The sequence below is a fragment of the Pinus tabuliformis genome, chromosome X, assembly GCF_031772625.1.
Source record: "Pinus tabuliformis cultivar Carrire ecotype Pingquan chromosome X, CPIR1, whole genome shotgun sequence".
In the NCBI taxonomy this organism is placed as follows: Eukaryota; Viridiplantae; Streptophyta; class Pinopsida; order Pinales; family Pinaceae; genus Pinus; species Pinus tabuliformis.
The window spans coordinates 1,209,780,266-1,209,800,291 of NC_142308.1; the positions used below are offsets into that span (position 1 = coordinate 1,209,780,266).

Genomic DNA, 20,026 nt, shown 5'->3' on the forward strand with positions numbered 1-20,026 from the left:
AACCAAAAAAAAACATTCCCCACATGCTGCTGCTTATTCCCCTGTTGTTTTCACCGAACAACAAAAAACTTACATACTTCTTTTACGCTTCTACATACATATTACATTGCATATATTTTTAACAATAAAAAAAAAAACATGACCATACGTTTTTAATTTTGCCATACTCCCGTACATGATAAAAAACAATAAAATTAAAGTTTTACCTATAATCTACGACTATAGTAAATTCATTAACTATTTTACTGGCAAACTGTCGGTCAAACAAAATTCATTTCACTTCACGTAATGTGGTGCAGGCCTGTACGCAGCTTTGGTTTCAATCAATGGTGGTCAGCCTTCCTTTCAATCGGATGGTTATCGCTCGGTCAAGCCAAACGAACATTATGCTCCGGGAAAAATCTGTTTCGGAAACCTGCTCATCCACGTGTCAGACGGTGTACACTATCACTGCCCCTCCGGAGAATACCACCGCTTGGTGAAAATTGGTGCGATAAAGACAAGCGGTTTTGCTGGAAATAATTATCCAAATATGACGCGTAGCTGGTTGGCGATGTTTGGGGGTGGACGTTGGGTTGACTGTCGAATTTATGCTGGAGACCGATCGTGGTTAGCGTTGGGAGGTAGCTCCGTCGAATTGTTTTGTTATTGACGTTCAATACTTTATGTATCCGTTGAGGTAGCGTCCGATGCGATTCCGATTTTTTTGAGACTAGCCATCAGGCACACCAGATCTGTATCCCCATTTACAATTTTCTTTTCCGTATCGTCAATCGCTACAGAGAGCACACCCACAATGGATCCATTGACCTGCTATAATTTAGCACAAATTATTGCAACCCCAGAAGCCAGGATACCTAACAGCGGTAAATAATAAATAAACAGTGACTTCACCTTCAATCCCTGCAAACTATCTTCATCGCTCTCCGTTTCCATTTCTCACAATTTAGCTATGGGATGTTAAGAAGTCCTTGATGTTCTGAGATGGCAGTGGCAGTTAAAGGGACGAGGGATTTTATTTTCAAGAACCCTTCAGCCAGCAATGCTTGGAAGCCCTTCCAAGTCCCTGGAAGGTGAATGGCAAGGACAAAACTATTTCTTTTCGATACTCCGTTCGGATTGACATACAATTATTTCATGTTTCAACTCCACAGGGAAGCTAGGATCCGACATTTATTTCAGGATCCACTGGGCGCAGAGGACGGTGATCAGCATGTAATCACGAAAAATCAGCGAATTGGTCAAAGGAAATTGAAATTTTGTTTCCGTTTTGGTTCGACAATCACAGGTTAACCTACATCTGTATCTGGTTATGACTATGTTAATGAAAGTATTTTAACTAAAACCCATTTCCATATGCAATCGACCCTGAGTTTTACAACTCGAAACAATAAGAAATCGATCCTGATTATTCTTATAGTTTTAACCAACTAATTCATAATTATATGATTAATCTGAAAAACATATATATACATCATAAATCACAAAAATTTTAAATTTAATATATATATATATATATATATATACAAATAAATCTTGATTAATCATTCACAATACACAAAAGAATCTATCCACTGTAACTTTTCCTTTCAAAAACTTACATATATTTTGAGTTTCTCCTTATAACTGTTTGAGGACAAAATATAAAAGAGAAACTGCTTTGTTAGCTATTAATAAAAATTCATTCTTTCTCCACTATCTCCACTAACTTAAAGCATAATGCAAAGGCTCTCAAAGTAATCCAATTTTTCGTAGTTTATGGAAAGCTCAAACCTCAAGGAGGACATTGAAACCATTTTGGTTTCATTAGTCATTGTTTTATTAACATGATGAAAAGGCTCTCAAAGTAATTCAATTTTCGAAGTTTATGTAAAGCTCAAACCTCAAGGATGATACTAAAATCATTTTGGTTTCATTAATCATTGTTTTATCAGAAATTCTCAATGGTAATCTATATTTATAGTCAGCTAACTTTTCAGAAGAAGTACTATAATACTATTTTATTTCAGAAAGGTTGTAGATTTCTGAATATTGGAGAATTTGATGGGTATATTTTGGAAATTTAATAGAAATTTGAGATATAAGAATCAACGAAATCAACTGTTTAATTTAAATTAGCTCAGTTTGTTAGATTTTTAAAGTGTTTTTCAATTTGCAATAAAATTAAACTCAAACCATTACCACCAAAATTTTTATTTTAGAGTGAAAGCAGTGCTGAAGATAATGGAGAATATCCTAGAATAGGTAGAGTTGGTTCACATAACCTTAGGATAGGAATTAGTTTCTATTTCTTACGATGTAGTTCTAATTTCCCTAAAACCATGTTTTCTATTTAATGTGTAATGTGCATGAACAATGTAGAGCGTTCTGTAGAGCCAGACTCTCCTCGTTCAGACTCTCTTTCGTAGAGCTGACTAGTGGGTTTTATTTCTTTTAATACAACATTGCCATTTTTATCATGTTATCAGAGCATCAGGGCTGAGGAACCTGAACGCTGAGAGGAGGGTGCGACTAAACCAAAATCATCACAGGTCACAGGAAAATAAATGCGACGACGACCAATCTACACTTAGCACAACCGTCTTAGAAATCAGGTGTATGGCTGCGACGATGTTTCAAAACAATAGTGTACACCTGCGATGACATCTCAGAAAATTGATGTACATCTGTGACGATTGTGTAAACAACAAAAAGGCTCCGAGAGAAGGCTGCATCTTGAAGAACGTTGCAGAGGCTGACAATAGAACGTTGTCTAGAAGCTATGAAGGAAGCCACAATGGTCTGTGGGTGTGTTGCAAGATCAAATAACATTGAAGATCAGTGATCTGTCTTTATCACAGATCTGGGGTAAATCTAACATCTTCTTTTACCCTTCAAAATTTTTTGTCTAAATTTCCAAGATGAATAACAATATGTTTGAAGCATGCTTGAATGAGCATAACAAGGTCGATGGTTCCAATTATGTAAATTGGAAATTCAAGATGCAAGCTCTGTTAGAAGTGCAAAGTGCTTGGACGATTGTAAATGGGGATGAGCCAAAGCCAACGACTGGATTAACATCAATCCAAAATTAGGAGAAGCGAGAAGGTAGAGAAAAGGCGTTGTTGAAGATGTCAGTGAAAGACTGCATCATACCACACATCAGAGAGTGTAAGACAACTAACAAGATCTGGGGAATTCTGAAGGATCTGTATGAGATCAAGAATACAAATCATCGTATGTTTCTGAAGAGCAAGATCTTATCCCTGAAGATGGACGAGAATGAAATAGTTGTTGCCTTCATAGCAAGGATCACAGATTTGAAGAACAAATTGACAGACATTGGGCATACAGTTGACGATACAGATCTTGTAACACTTACCATGAATGGTGTGACTGATGACTACCAAATGTTCATCACTAGGATAAATGCGAGAGAGAAAATCCCGAATTTTGAAGAATTGACAAGAATACTAATGCAAGAGGAAGAAAGAAGATCGACTTTGAAGCCCCAGAGTGTCGATCTTGCACTAATGGTGAAGAAGAACTTCTTCAAAGGGAAAGGAAATCCGCAACAGCAAAATGGATAACATTCACAGAAAATACTGAATCAGACCCAAGGTATGAATTCGAATAGAAACAATCTGAAATTAAATGTTTTTATTGCGGAAAAATTGGTCATATTGCCAGAGAGTACAAAAAGAATAAATATCATGAAGAAAAGTAGAAGCAGAAACGACATGCACGTCATCTCGCAAATGAAAATCATGTGCAGAATTTCAGATTGTTCATGGCAGATCATGATGAAAATGTTGATGCACACATCTGGTATGAAGATTCAGGAGCGTCAACACACATGACTGGCAACAAGCATTGGTTCGAAGATTTTAAAGAAATCAATGAAGGAGCACAGATTTACCTAGGTGATGATAGAAGTCATCAAATCAAAAGGTGTGGGAAAGTTTTTGCCATTCTACCTAATGGTAATATCAAACAAATTCATAATGTTATGTATGTGCCTGGTGTAACAAAGAACTTGATTTATGTATCCATGATTACAGATCAAGATCTAAAAGTTGAATTCTTTAAATCTAACCGTTATATTAAAGATCTACTAGATGGCATGAAGACAATTGCTACAGGAATCTGAACAGGAGGAATGTACAAGTTGGATGTAAGACCTACACTAGTTCGAGCATTGATAACAACAATCCTGACTACAAAAGAGCTATGGCATCAGAGATTTGGCCACATCAACTACAATGATTTGCTATTACTACAAAAGAAGGAAATGGTAAGAGATCTTCTTAAGCTAAAGCAAGTACATAATGATTGTGATGCATGTACATTAGGAAAAATGCATAGAGAAGAATTCCCTGTTCGAGTAGAAAAGAAACAGAGGGATATATATGAATTATTGCACATAGACCTCTGTGGACCCATGCAGAAAAAATCATTAGGAGGTGCACTGTATTTTCTACTGTTTATTGATGTACAAAGTTTTCTTGGGTGTATTTCTTAAGTAAGAAGAGCCACACATTCGAATACTTTAAGCAGTTTAAAAATACGATTGAAAGACAAACAGGGAAATAGATAAAAATTCTTCATTCTGATCAAGGGGGAGAATACAGGAAGGATGAGCTTATCAGGTATTGTAAAGATAATGGAATTTTGCAGCAGTTCACAGTACCCCATACTCCACAGCAGAATGGAGTAACAGAAAGAAAGAACAGAACACTGGTGGAATGTGCTAGAAGTATGTTGAAAGGTACGAATCTTTCGAATGGTTTTTGGGCTGAAGCAGTGAATACTGCAATTTATTTGAAAAATAGGAGACCTACAAAGATTCTTGAGTCTAAAACTCCTTATGAAGCATTATATGGATTTAAGCCTGCAGTAAAACACTTAAGAGTATTTGGATCTAAAGCATTTGCCCATATTCCAAAGGAAGATAGAAGAAAACTAGATTCGAAAGCCATCAGATGTACCTTTATAGGGTATTGTTCACAACATAAAGCTTATAGATTATTTAATCCCTCTACTCACGAGATTTTTGTTAGTAGAGATGTCAACTTCCATGAACAAAATCATGAGCACAATGAGGAATGGGATATTCCGTATTTGGTGGAAGAAGAAGCAGAAAACAATCAGGATCATCAACAGACAAAGGCAGAAGATAAGAAGCAACAACAATAGCAACAGATACAACAAATACAACAGCAGCAGCAGCAGCGGGAAGAAAAAGAGAATGATGATCAAACAAGGTTTGAAGTTGCCTCACCTCTCAGGAGATCAGGTAGGAAAGCTCAATTGCCTGCAAGATATAGGGAAAATGATTTTATAACTAGTATGAAGAATGTGGTTGAACCTTCTAGTTATAAAGAAGCAAATGAATGTAGTGAATGGAAAACAGCCATGGAACAGGAATATGATTCAATAATCAGAAATAACACTTGGGAATTGGTTGAAATTCCTAGAGGAAAACAAACCATAGGTTGTAAATGGTTATATAAATCGAAGATTAATGCAGATGGAACCATAGAAAAACTAAAAGCTAGGTTGGTTGCAAAGGGGTATTCACAAAAAGAATGTATAGACTATGAAGAAACCTTCTCCCTTGTAGCTAAACTAAACAATATCAGAATGTTAATTGCTTTAGATACTAAGAAACATTGGATGATGCACCAACTAGATGTAAAGTCTGCATTTTTGAATGGAAAACTAAAAGAAGAGTTTTATCTAGAGCAACTGGAAGGGTTTGTCCAGAAAGGAAAAGAACATTTAGTTTGTAGATTGAAGAGAGAACTTTATGGACTAAAACAAGCTCCTAGGTCTTGGTATGAAAAGATTGATTCATTTTTTCTGTAATTTGGCTACAATAGAAGCAAAAATGACCCTAATCTTTACACCATGCAAGATGAACAAGGGTGCATAATGATGATTTTCCTATATGTAGATGATTTGATCATTACAGGGGATGCTACATATCTTATTAAAGAAGTCAAACAACAAATGTCACAGGTATTCGAAATGAAGCACCTTGGCGAGTTGAGATACTGTTTGGGTATTGAAATTTGGAGAGATTCAGGAAAAACATTTATGTCCAAAGGAAAGTATGTCAAAGGCTTGTTAGAGAGATTTAGGATGGATCAGTGTAAGCCTGCAACAGTACCATTTCAACAGAACATCAAATTGCAGAGTGAAGATGGCTCAAAGGAGGCAGATGCGACACTTTATAGATAGCTGGTTGGGAGTCTAATCTACCTAACCACCGTTAGACTAGATTTAGCTTATGCAGTCAGTGTGCCAAGCCAATATATGTCTAAGCCACTTGAAATCCATTGGAATGTAGCAAAAAGTGTTTTGAGGTATCTACAAGGTACTGTAGATTACGATATTATTTACACTGACTCCTCTGATGTTAGATTCGCAAGATTTGCAGATTCAGATTGGGCTGGAAATGTAGATGATCACAGACCCATAACAGGTTATGCATTCAGCATTGGATCCAGGGTGATGACATGGAGTAGCAAGAAGCAAAACATAGTCTCCTTGTCCTCAGCGGAAGCAGAGTATCAAGCCATGTGTGCAACAATGTGTGAGGCAGTTTGGTTGTGGAGACTTCTCCAAGATGTCGAGGAAAAATAGATAGATGCAACAACAATCAGATGCAACAATTAGAGTTCAATCAAACTTGCTAATAATCCGGTGTTCCACAAAAACACTAAACATATTGATACACAATTCCACTTCGTCAGGGAGAAAGTGCAATCCAAATAAATCCATTTGGTATATTGTAATACATGTGATAATGTTGCAGACATTTTCAGTAAGCCTCTTGGAAAAGTTAAGTTTCAAATGTTTAGGGAAATGTTAGGCATATTTGTGAACCCATTCTCCATTAAGGGGGAGCGAAGATAATGGAGAATATCCTAGAATAGGTAGAGTTGGTTCACGTAACCTCAGGATAGGAATTAGTTTCTATTTCTTAGGATGTTGTTCTAACTTCCCTAAAACCATGTTGTCTATTTAATGTGTAATGTGCATGAACAATGTAGAGCATTCTGCAGAGCCAAACTCTCCTGGTTCAGACTCTCTTTCGTAGAGCTGACCAATGGGTTTTATTTATTTTAATACAACATTGCCATTTTTATCAAGCATGAGATGTGATTTTATTTTATAATCATAGCATAAGATTTTTATATATGACCATAATCTTCTCAACTTAAAATATTTAGATTTCCCATTGACGTGTGAAAGATGTTCAAATTCAAGGTCCGTTGATTTGAAAGCTTAAGTTTTTTTGGATTTGAGGTTGAATTCACCGTGGACAAGTTTTATTTGTTATATTATAGATTTATAAATGTGTTTAAGTAATATAAGATCACTGTTGAAAAGTCCACTTGTTTCGATCTAACGGTAAGCATATATTGCCCACGTCCATTTATGAGTCTATATTCTATATTGCCCAAATCTATTTATTAGTTTTTTTAGATTTGAAGTTAAACTCACTGTCAAATCTAAAACGAATTTTATTTGCTATGTTATAGAGTTATAAATGTGTTTGAGCAATATATGCTTACCACTAAATAATATACTTACTTCAATCCAACTGTAAACATACACTGCGAAAATCCTTGGTAAAAGTAGACTTGATGTAATTGGTATTGCTGGTCGTCCAATGTCTGTTTTGTTTAATGAAAATATATTCGCCGAAAAGCTTGACCGGGCTTAAAAAGCTATGGAGCACTGGAGAAATCGCTCTGAGGCATATATACGGTCTTTTCAAAAGTTTAAAAAAAAAAGGGAAAGTCAATTGCCCGCATTATCTTTTTTGTAACTTAGATTTGGATCAAAAGTTAAACTGATTTATTTTGAATCCAATTTCCATAATGTGGAAATGATGATTAACGTCATTATATAATAGAAAGCCACTCATTTTGAATCCAATTTCCATAACGTGGAAATGATGATTAACGTCATTATATAATAGAAAGCGACTCGAAAATAGCGTAAATCAAAATGCTAAACCAAGTAATATATTATTTTTAGTTAGGAGGTCAAAAGAAATAAAAGCTTTTGATCTTTTTAATACATAAAAGACTTCATATAAAAGTAAATTTATAATATTTTAACATTATTATATTATATTATAGGTGTTTATAATAAAATTTATTTGAAATCTATATATTTAAAAAAAATATATCTTTTCAAATAAAAATATTATAATTTTTATCATATTTAATATATCATTTTTATTTAAATTAGAAATCTCGTAATCTAACAAGTGGAGGAGTTGCCCGGAAAAATTATGGAAATTTCAGTCATATTTAGAGAAAATCCAGCAAGGATTTTTGTAAATCTAAATTATAGTTATTAAATTTCAAAATTTTAGGTGTCCTAGACGTTTTTGATGGCGCTGAATCCATTTCCACCATCAAAAACACGTTTCAAACACTGCTTCTACCAAAATTTTTGAAATTTTTTTACCCGGATTCCAACTACTTTTGACCGTCTCAGGAATTCCTCCACCTAGTTAGACAACTCCATTAGAAATTAAACTCATGATTTTAAATCAATAGATATTTTAGCAAAACATCCTATCAGTGTCTAAAATCCCATAAACTCCCATTCATATTTTTTAATTATACAAGGATACTATTTAATTGATTATATATATATATATATATATATATATATATATATATATATATGCGTGTGTGTGTGTGTGTGTTAATTAATAGCTAGGTAGATGATTTATTTTTAACTGGTTATGATATAGGTTAACTGCAGGATTAATTGTGAATGATCCTATCTTGTCTCTAGAGCTGGGATCTGGATACTCGGTTATATTTTCCATAGGATTCTAAGGCCTTTGAAAGTGATTTCCATAAAGTCGGGTGATGTTTATATTCCTCGAGGAGTAGCTGTGCCTGCTTTGGATAAGGACACAACCTGGGATTTTCAGCCTAAGAAGCTATCTATTGGAGATGTCTTAATTAGTGGTGATTTATATATTACAGTTTTTGAGAATAGTTTGATAGAGCATAGTGGTGATTGAACTCGAAACCTTAGCTATCTATTGGAGATGTCTTAATTAGTGGTGATTTATATGCTACAGTGTTTTAGAATAGTTTGATAGAGCATAGTGGTGATTGAACTCGAAACCTTTTATTGTGGACATGGGTGTTGAAAATGTAATTTCAACTGTGCAACAGTTGAGGCGTGCAGCAGCACTAAGCTAATGACCGAGCGCTTGCATTCCTACCAAAACAGCGTCGGAAAGTTACCAAGGATCGGGAGGCATAAACACTCCAATATTATGAGAAAAACCAAATCGCAGGCAGGCAGTGGCAGCGATAAGAAATATCGCCGATGAGCGATCGCCGATATTGCATCGGCGAAGTCGCAGTGGAGGACTCACAAAGACGCATTTAAAGGTTGCGATGAACGATCGCCGATATCGCATCGACGTATCACTATCGGCATTTTCAATATGGCAGGCTTTACCATGGGTTATGTTGCGACCCAATAACCCGAACCCGACGGGTATTCAAAATTTTGTTTAATATTATTTCAGTTCCGTAAGCGGCTCTTTTTTCGTGTTTTAATGTATTTCAGGCATATATATATATATATATATATATATATATATATATATGATCGGAGGTATCGGCCCATAGTGCAATCGGCATATCGCAATCAGGGAAACCATGGGTACACAATCTTTTATATGAGCACTATGCGATGAAGCCCGGACCCGATGGGTTTCCGAAGCATAATGGTTTAACTTTTGAAGTCCGTCAAAAGGAAACTTTATGTGTTCTGCAGTGCTTTTCATATATTTTCAAATATGAGGAGAAACAGAGAATTGGCGCGGAGCTAGTTAAGAGCGGACGTGAAGCAGTACAGCAGTAGGCGACTGCATTCAATTATTAGTATGGCCGAAGAAGGAAACAGGTTGCAATCCAACTCTTTCACATTGAATTTCTCAGCCACCACAGTAAATATGAAACTCAGTCGAGGACAAGAAGGACAGCCTCGAGCAGCTCACAGCATGGATCTCCATCCTCATTCTTTAATTCGCTCAAATTTTGTATGTAATCAGTTTTTATGTAGTTGTGTAAAAAAAAAGTTGCAGAGCTCAGAAGTCCGGAGAGAGAGTGAGTGCGTGCAAAAGCGCAACAGCGCAAGTGAATGTTTGTAATACGCAGCAGCATAGCATACTGAATGTAATGGGAAATGAATGAATAGAATAGCACTGTATTTCTTTCTGCTGAATCCCTCTGAGTGAAAGAGGATGAATTTTGTACCAAGCTTTTTTAATACAAATCCCTTTTATGCATGTTATACTCTGTTCTCAGAAACAATCTTTTAAACTTCCGCTGTGTTAAAGATCCTGTGGCAGCATCAGAGTATTGTCTCTGTGTGCAGTTTATATTGTTTTTGGGATTTTAACAGAAAAATTCCCAACAGTGGTATCAGAGCTTGTCCAGGCTCTTTGAAGGTGTCAAAGAAGCTGAAGGAAGGATTCTTACTGCTGCAACTTCTCCAGCAAAGTGAAGTCTCAGGCAAAAGAATCCAAGGTATTTCTCTTAAATACTTGACTGTATTTTGAAGCATAGTCAAGTAGTGCAAGAATGGCTGGCACCAGCACCAGCAATAGCATGGGTATGCAGCTCCCATTATTTGATGGTAAAAACTATGACTATTGGGCAATAACAATGAAAGCCTTGTTTGCTTCCCAAGACTTATGGGAAATAGTTGAAGATGGTTTTGAACAACCAGCAGATGAAAATGAGTTTAATAATCTAACTCAGGGAGAGAAGGATCTGTTAAAGAGCTACAAGAAGAAGGAATCAAAAGCCCTCTTCTTCCTGTATCAAGCAGTGCATGGAAGCGTGTTTCCAAGGTTAGCAGCAGCTAAGACATCCAAAGAAGCATGGCAAACTCTTAAAACAGCCTATCAAGGAATGGAGAGAGTGAAGACAGCAAAACTGCAGTTGCTGAGGAAATATTTTGAGAATCTGAACATGAAGGAGTCAGATAATATTGACTCATTCTTCACTCAAGTAATTGGCCTGGTCACACAAATAAGATCTCATGGAGAGATACTTGAAGAAAGGAGGATTGTGGAAAAACTATTGAGGTGCCTACCCTCAAGGTTCCATGTGATTGTCACCACCATAGAAGAGACAAAGGATCTCTCAAACTTTTCAGTTGATGAGCTTCATGCATCACTGATCACTCATGAGCAGAGGTTGAGTAGAAATGAAAACTCATCTCTAGAGCAAGCCTTCAAGACCCAGATGTCCTTTGGAAGAGAAAGAGGTAAAGGCAGAGGAAACAAGAGAGGAAGAGGCAGAAGCCAGAACAGAGGTGGAAGGAACAGTCCAGCGAATGCTCAAGGAAGAGACAGCAATCCAAATCAGAACCAAGGTCAAGGCAGCAGCCAACAAGGAGGACAACATCATGCTCAAGGACAAAGGTATGAAAAACCCAATGTCCAATGTTATTATTGTAAAAAATATGGGCATTATGCCAGTGAATGTAGGAAGAAGCAGCATGATGTGAATAATAGATCTAATGCAAATATTACTAGAGAAAATGTCAGCCAAGATAATGTATTATTAGCTTGTAATATGGCTGAAACAAACAGTGAAGACATATGGTTTCTAGACTCCGGTTGCAGCAACCATATGACAGGAAACATAGCTTTGTTTTCTGCTTTAGATCAAAGTGTGAAGTCACAAGTCACACTTGGGACTGATAGCAAAATTTTTGTTATGGGTAAAGGAGAAGTTAAAATATTTACAAAGAAAGGTGAAAGGAAAACCATAGCAGATGTCTATTATGTTCCTGGAATGAGATGTAACCTTTTGAGTATTGGACAACTTGTTCAAAAGGGTTACAATGTTTTCATTGAGAATGATGTATGCACCATCATGGATAGAGCACCCAGCAAGCGATGCATTGCTGAAGTAAAAATGACAAGGAACAAAATGTTCCCTCTCAGAATAAGAGTAGAATTGAAAAACAAAGAAGTAATTGAAGCAGTTTCCCAAGAGGCTTTCCAAAGCCAACCAAAGGATGAAAATTGGTTGTGGCATTTGAGATTTGGACATCTCAACTTTGGAGGTCTTAACTTGTTGAGCAGAAAAGGAATGGTAAGAGGATTACCATTGATAGAGAAACTAGACAGCCTTTGTGAAGGTTGCATATTGGGAAAACAACACAGAGAAAGTTTTCCAAGCGGGAAAAACATAAGGGCAAAAGCACCCTTAGAGATTGTCCACTCAGATTTATGTGGACCGATGCAAAATCAATCTTTAGCAGGCAGCCAATATTTTCTAACATTTATTGATGATTTTACAAGAAAAACTTGGGTTTATTTCTTGAAGAATAAAAGTGAAGTGTTTGAAAAATTCCGAAATTTCAAAGCACTCGTGGAAAATCAAAGTGGGTTGCGCATCAAAGTTTTGAGAACAGACAGAGGAGGTGAGTATATCTCCAAGGAATTCCTACGGTTTTGTAGAGAAAATGGAATTCATAAACAGTTTACAGCTAGGTACACCCCACAGCAAAATGGAGTTGCTGAAAGGAAGAACAGGACCATTATGGATATGGCGAGGAGCATGTTGAAGTTAAAGCATTTGGCAAATGATTATTGGGCTGAAGCCGTAAACTGTGCAGTACATATCTTGAATAGGTGTCCTACAAAAGTTGTGATGAACAAAGTGCCTGAAGAAGCATGGAGTGGGAGAAAGCAAGGAGTCACCCACATGAAAGTTTTTGGATGTGTGGCTTATGCACACATTCAAGATCAGCTAAGGAGGAAGTTGGACAGCAAAGGGGAGAAATGTATCTTCATAGGATACAGTGAGGAATCCAAAGCTTACAGGCTATATATCCCATCAACCAAGAAGTTCTTTGTGAGCCGAGATGTTCAGTTCATTGAGGAGGAAGCTTGGGATGGAAGCATAGAGAAAACAGTTAATGTTAAAAACTGTTTGTCTCATGATGAAGAGAATGAAGAGGAGGCTAAAATGCGTCCCCAAATAGCAGCGCCAACACAAGGACAGCAAGGAACACCCTTGAGAAGAAATGAGAGTGCTTCTCCAAGCACACCACAAGGAGGAGATTCAAGTGCATCTTCAAGCATTTGCACACCAAGTGAAAGAGGTAAGAAGTTTAGGAATTTACGTGACATTTATAATGAAGGAATGAATTCCTTATTTGCCTTGTATTGTCATGTTGAAGACCCTATTCATTTCGAAGATGCTATTAAAGATAAGAAATGGATAGAAGCTATGGATGAGGAGATGAATGCCATAGAAAGAAACAAGACATGGGATTTGGTTGAGCTACCAAAAGGTAAAGAAATTATTGGAGTCAAATGGGTCTATAAGACCAAGTGCAATGCTGAAGGCAAAATTGAAAGACACAAGGCAAGGCTGGTTGTCAAGGGATACAAGCAGCAGTATGGGAGAGATTATGAGGAAACTTTCGCACTGGTTGCAAGAATGGAAACCGTGAGAGCAGTGTTGTCCATGGCAGCACAAAACAAATGGAAAGTCTACCAAATGGATGTGAAGTTGGCATTCCTAAATGGAGTGTTAAAGGAGGAGGTTTACATTGAACAACCTCTAGGTTATGAGAAGAAAGGCCAAGAGCACAAAGTGTGCAGATTGAAGAAAGCTCTTTATGGGCTGAGGCAAGCTCCAAGAGCGTGGTACAGTAGGATAGATTCCTATCTACTGGAAAATGAATTTGACAAATGTGAGGGAGAACCCACTGTCTACATCAAAGAAAAGGATGGTAAGATTTTAATTGTTGTCTTGTATGTTGATGATGTTATTTTTACAGGTAATGATGACTACCTCATTGAAAACTTCAAATCAGTCATGAAAGAGGAATTTGAGATGATTGACATGGGTTTGCTGAGATACTTCTTAGGAATAGAAGTAGATCAAAATGAAAATGGAGTTTTTATCTCTCAAGCAAGATATGTAAATGAAGTGTTGAGCAGGTTTAATATGCAAGAGTGAAAGGCAGTAATCACTCCCACAGTAATGGGATTAAAACTCAGCAAAGACGACAGCAACAAGGATTTTGATCCTAGTTTGTACAAGAGCATAGTTGGCAGCCTTATGTATTTAACTGCAACTAGGCCTGACATAATGTTTGCTGTTAGTTTGATTTCCAGATTCATGGAGAGGCCAAAAGAGGCACATTGGCAGGTAGCAAAAAGAATTCTGAGGTATGTCAAAGGTACAAAAAGATTTGGCATTTTATATACTTTTTCAGAAAATTCAGATTTGGTTGGCTACACTGATAGCGATTGGGCTGGAAGTGTGGATGATCGGAAAAGCACATCCGGTTATGTCTTTCACATGGGTTCAGGAGCAATTTCATGGGCTTCTAAGAAACAGCCAATCGTGGCGTTGTCTATAGCAGAAGCAGAGTACGTGGCAGCCACATCAGCAGCATGTCAAGCAGTTTGGTTGAGAAGAATGTTGAGGAGCTTAGGCCAAGAGCAGGCAAAAGCAACAGTTATTTTTTGTGACAATAGCTCAGCTATTGCCCTGTCCAAGAATTTTGTGTTTCACAAACGAACGAAACACATTGATACAAGGTTTCATTATATCAGAGAATTGGTAAGCAATGGAGAAATCAGTTTACAACATTGCATGACTCAGGAACAGGTTGCAGACATTCTGACAAAGCCATTGGATCAGAAGAGCTTTGAATTTTTGAGGAAGTGTTTGGGTATGATTGAATGCCCAATAGTTGAAATTAAAGGGGAGTGTTGAAAATGTAATTTCAACTGTGCAACAGTTGAGACATGCAGCAACACTAAGCTAATGACCGAGCGCTTGCATTCCTACCAAAACAGCGCCGGAAAGTTACCAAGGATCGGGAGGCATAAACACTCCAATATTATGAGAAAAACCAAATCGCAGGCAGGCAGTGGCAGCGATAAGAAATATCGCCAATGAGCGATCGCCGATATCGCATCGGCGAAGTCGCAGTGGAGGACTTACAAAGATGCATTTAAAGGTTGCGATGAGCGATCGCCGATATCGCATCAACGTATCGCTATCGGCATTTTCAATATGGCAGGCTTTACCATGGGTTATGTTGCGACCCGATAACCCGGACCCGACGGGTCTTCAAAATTTTGTTTAATATTATTTCAGTTCCGTAAGCGGCTCTTTTTTCGTGTTTTAATGTATTTCAGGCATATATATATATATATATATATATGATCGGAGGTATCGGCCCATAGCGCGATCGGCATATCGCAATCGGGGAAACCATGGGTACACAATCTTTTATATGAGCGCTATGCGATGAAGCCCGAACCCGATGGGTTTCCGAAGCATAATGGTTTAACTTTTGAAGTCCGTCAAAAGGAAACTTTATGTGTTCTGCAGTGCTTTTCATATATTTTCAAATATGAGGAGAAACAGAGAATTGGCGCGGAGCTAGTTAAGAGCGGACGTGAAGCAGTACAGCAGTAGGCGACTGCATTCAATTCTTAGTATGGCCAAAGAAGGAAACATGTTGCAATCCAACTCTTTCACATTGAATTTCTTAGCCACCACAGTAAATATGAAACTCAGTCGAGGACAAGAAGGACAGCCTCGAGCAGCTCACAGCATGGGTCTCCATCCTCATTCATTAATTCGCTCAAATTTTGTATGTAATCAGTTTTTATGTAGTTGTGTAAAAAAAAAGTTGCAGAGCTCAGAAGTCCGCAGAGAGAGTGAGTGCGTGCAAAAGCGCAGCAGCGCAAGTGAATGTTTGTAATACGCAGCAGCGTAGCATACTGAATGTAATGGGAAATGAATGAATAGAATAGCACTGTATTTCTTTCTGGTGAATCCCTCTGAGTGAAAGAGGATGAATTTTGTACCAAGTTTTTTTTAATACAAATCCCTTTTATGCATGTTATACTCTGTTCTCAGAAACAATCTTTTAAACTTCCGCTGTGTTAAAGATCCTGTGGCAGCATCAGAGTATTGTCTCTGTGTGCAGTTTATATTGTTTTTGGGATTTTAACAGAAAAATTCCCAACATTGGGACGGGGATGGCAATATGCCAAGGAATTGCATTGTTAGGATCGCAGGCAACTTTGGGATGGACAGGTTTCTTGTTTTTTAACTCCAAATTGTACAAAGAATAAGAAGAGAAACAAGCTAGTCTAGATCATTTTTAGCATTGTTTTCACTTTTTCATGTAATCTTTTTTTGCTAGTTTTTTTAATCCTTTCTAATATGTTTCTAGCTTTTCTGAGAGTGGTATAGTGAGTTTTCAAATGGTTTTTATCTTTTCAAATAGTTTTACTAGATTTTGAAAATATTCTGGAATTTGAGAAATAGAAGGTTAATCATTTTCCAAATTTGATTAAAAAACAAAGTCAATAAACTTTAACTCTTATCTATTAATTTTGGAATAATTTTGAAATCTATAATCTACATAAAATCTCTCAATGATTTTGTGAGAGCAATAAGTTGAAAATTATATTTTTAAGAGAAAAAAACTCCAAATTAATATAAAATTTTGGAATGTATTTGAAATTTATAATCTACATCCAATATCTCAATAATATTTTCCTTAAATTGTATTTTGTTAGATGACCAGTTGAAAATTATATTTTGAATCCCAAAGTCAGTTGTAATTTTTTTTATGTGCTTCAAAAGTTCAGAGCAAGCACTTTATGTAATTTTCATTTTCATTTCCATCATCAAAAACATGATTCAAACACTGTTTTTACAAGATTTTTTGAAATTTTTTTGTCCTGATTCCAGCCACTTTTAGCCATGCCGGCAGTTCCTCGGCCTCGTTAGACGACTCCTTTTTCTTTCTTTAAAAAAACAGTAGTGGGGCTGAATCTCTACAATGCGTTATTTTTTCCTACGTTATTTAGTAGCATGTTCGTTTAATCCAGGTTAATAATGAAGATAACACGTGTTGCGGACATATTGATTTTCTTTTGGTAGTCCAAATGAAAGGTAGTGAGAAGATATACGTTTCCTCCTGGTTAGGAAAGTTAATGGTTGGAGGAAAAGACTAGCTCAACCTCGTGTTAATAAATTAGCTACAGAGGAAGGATCAGTGTAGAGCCTCAGACAAGTGCGATTTTGAAAGCTTGGAGGGGATCAGTCGAGAGACAGCGACAAGTGCGAATTTGAATGGTCGGACGCTCAGTGCGGCACTAATTCGTGGCGACTCTCTTGAATTTATGGCTATGGGGTCTTTAATGAGGCAGATCGAGTACAGCAAGCCTCACGTTATGGTGGTGCCCTATCCAGCGCAAGGTCATATCAATCCCAAGCTGCAGTTCGCCAAGCGGCTCGTCTCAAAAAGGGTTATGGTCACGTTTGTGATGACGGAGGCCAGCCGTGAGGACATTTTTCAGGCACAAGATGCATCAATCTCCTCCCAGGAACTCCAGTTTGAAACTATCTCTGACGGACTTCCGCTTGATTTCGACCGCTCCAAGGACTTCGAAATGACGATGCAGATGTTTCGAAAGATGGGAGTTCTCAGCTTAACAAATCTCATAGAAAGGCTGGACGCTCAAGGAAACAATATATGTTGCATCGTTTACGACTCCTTCCTTCCATGGGTTCCTGAAGTTGCAAACAAGTTTGACATTCCTCTTGCCTTTTTCTGGACGCAATCCTGTGCAGTTTACTCTATCTATTACCATTTTAGTAAAGGATTGAGTATGCCTTCCATTCCCGATGCTTGCTTTTTGTCAATTTTGCTTTATTTTTATGAGATGTGAGTTTATTTTGATTCTTTTTTGGAACTTGTGTGCAGCCATCCCGGTAGACGGAGCAGGGAAAACGATGGACGAGATAGAAATCCCGGGATTGCCATGGCTGAACGTCTCGGAGTTGCCGAGCTTTCTGCAACCTTCGAATTCCTACGCCTTTCTGCTGCGATTAGTAATGGATCAGTTCGATCCATTGTCAGAGGCAAAATGGGTTTTGGGAAATTCATTTGAGGAGATTGAATCCGAAGAAATAAACTCAGTGAAAAGTATAGCTCCGATTCGCACTGTAGGTCCGCTTTTACCCTCGGCTTTCTTGGACGCACAGAATACCAGCGACACAGAGTATGGTGCACATTTGTGGAAAGCCGCAAAGTGCATGGATTGGCTGAATACGAAGGAACCTGCAAGCGTTGTGTACGTTTCCTTTGGAAGCTTCGGGGTTCTGTCAAAAGAGCAAATTCATGAAATAGCCCTTGGGCTGAAAGCCAGTGGGTGCTCTTTCATATGGGTTATTCGTCCGCCCAACAGTGAAGAATGCCTGCCAGAGAATTTCTTGTACGAAACTTCCGAGCAAGGACTAGTCGTTCCTTGGTGTTCTCAGCTGGAAGTGCTCTCTCATGCCTCTGCCGCTGCATTTATGACGCACTGTGGATGGAACTCGACTCTGGAAAGCCTCACCTTGGGTGTCCCCATTTTGGCGGTTCCTCAGTGGACCGACCAGACGACTAATTCCAAATACATCGCAGAGAAGTGGAAGACGGGATTGAGATTGCATAAACGACCAACAGACGGATTAGTGGGGAAGGAGGAAGTCGAGAAATGCATCAAGATGATTATGGAAACTGAGGTGGGCGTTGAACTGAGAGAAAACGCTCTGCGGTGGAAGACATTATCGACGGAAGCAATGATGGAAGGCGGATCTTCCGATAAGAATATCGAAGAATTCGTTCAAGAGATTCTTGGCGAAGAATGGCGATCATAATTGTCTGTTTCAGGTTTTACTATTTCATCACCTGCTGAAATAGTCATTTCTTGAACAAATGTTAGAAAAACCTAGTCTGATCCGTCATCTGTGAATTGTAGTTGTGAACCAGGATGAATTGTGGGATGGTCAGCACAATCCTTTTCGAATCCAGCATTCGTGAAGGGTAATCGTGGTATTGTTTTCTCTGGATGAATCCTTAGTATTGGTGGATGCCAATAGAATTTATTTGCTTTCATCAATTTCCTGTCCTTCAATATCCGAGAGAGCGAACACTGCTTTGAAAGCATAATTTTTTTCTCCTGATTTCCTATCTTAAAATAGTAAAGAAAATTTAAGGGAGGTGTTTTTTTTAAATAAGAAAATATCATTTATGAATGTTCTTGGTGAGCTAGTTAATTGTAGTTTTAACTTTTATTTGAACATATGGTTTTAAACCCCTATGCGATTTTTTTTTTTAATTTAAGAACAGATATTTTAAATTTTATAATAAATTTAATGTATTTATAGTTATAGCAAATTATATTATTTATGTTTATTAAGATATAGTAAATGGTGATAGGGTATTTTATTAAGGTATTTCATAGTGTAAGGGGTATTGATTGCAAATTCTGTGGGTAAAAATTATGGGCTTAGGAATGCAGTAAGCTTATGCCCTCCAACTCAAGTGACAAATTATGCTATGGTAAAAATTACATATATAATTATAAGTGACATTGGTCAATGCTTAATTAATAATGGTTTATAAAGAAATCATCCTATAGTCTTGCTTTGGCGGTAACTAATAAATTGAGATGTGAAGTGGATAAGTAAATTGCTTGCTCAAACAAAAAAACTTCATAAATTTTGGTGGGTAGCAAAATTCTACACTTTTACAATTTTACTTCTACATAAGTATTAATGAAAACATAAATAATGGTGTAAGTATATTTTTTATATCTTAGTCCTATACATTTTTTATGCAAAGACTTGGTTAAATTATGGTGGGAAGTAATTGATGGTAGATATGTTATTTATTTGAGTATAAGTTATTTTCAAGTGTTTTATTTTTGGATGGTTTTCCAATTAAGATTAAGGATAAAAAATCATTACACAAACATCTAAAATACATCCATGAATATTGCAACCATTTCCACAAATTATGGCATTAAATATATAAGTCAGTTATCCAGAAGGCATTATATTGTGCAAATGGTGCAATAAGGTCTTGTTATGATCCAGTCAAATGTTCAAAAATTATTTTTTATAACAGTATTGAAAAGTAAATATCTATTTTT

The 20,026-nt window shown here is 37.1% G+C and overlaps 1 protein-coding gene across 1 annotated transcript; it reads left to right on the plus strand.

Annotated features, from left to right (window-relative positions):
* Nucleotides 1–17,050: 17,050 nt before the first annotated feature.
* Nucleotides 17,051–19,040, plus strand: LOC149144317 (UDP-glycosyltransferase 74E1-like). The gene is made up of 2 exons (XM_089448184.1): nucleotides 17,051–17,714; nucleotides 17,812–19,040. The coding sequence occupies exons 1-2, from the start codon at nucleotides 17,228–17,230 to the stop codon at nucleotides 18,747–18,749; spliced, it is 1,425 nt and encodes a 474-aa protein (XP_089304310.1). The 5' UTR covers nucleotides 17,051–17,227; the 3' UTR covers nucleotides 18,750–19,040.
* The last annotated feature ends 986 nt before the right edge of the window (nucleotides 19,041–20,026 follow it).

Coding starts and splice junctions, on each gene's coding strand:
- LOC149144317 (XM_089448184.1), top strand. CDS start 17,228: ATGGCTATGGGGTCTTTAATGAGGCAGATCGAGTACAGCAAGCCTCAC. Junction 17,715..17,811: donor CCATTTTAGTAAAGGATTGA/GTATGCCTTCCA, acceptor ACTTGTGTGCAG/CCATCCCGGTAGACGGAGCA.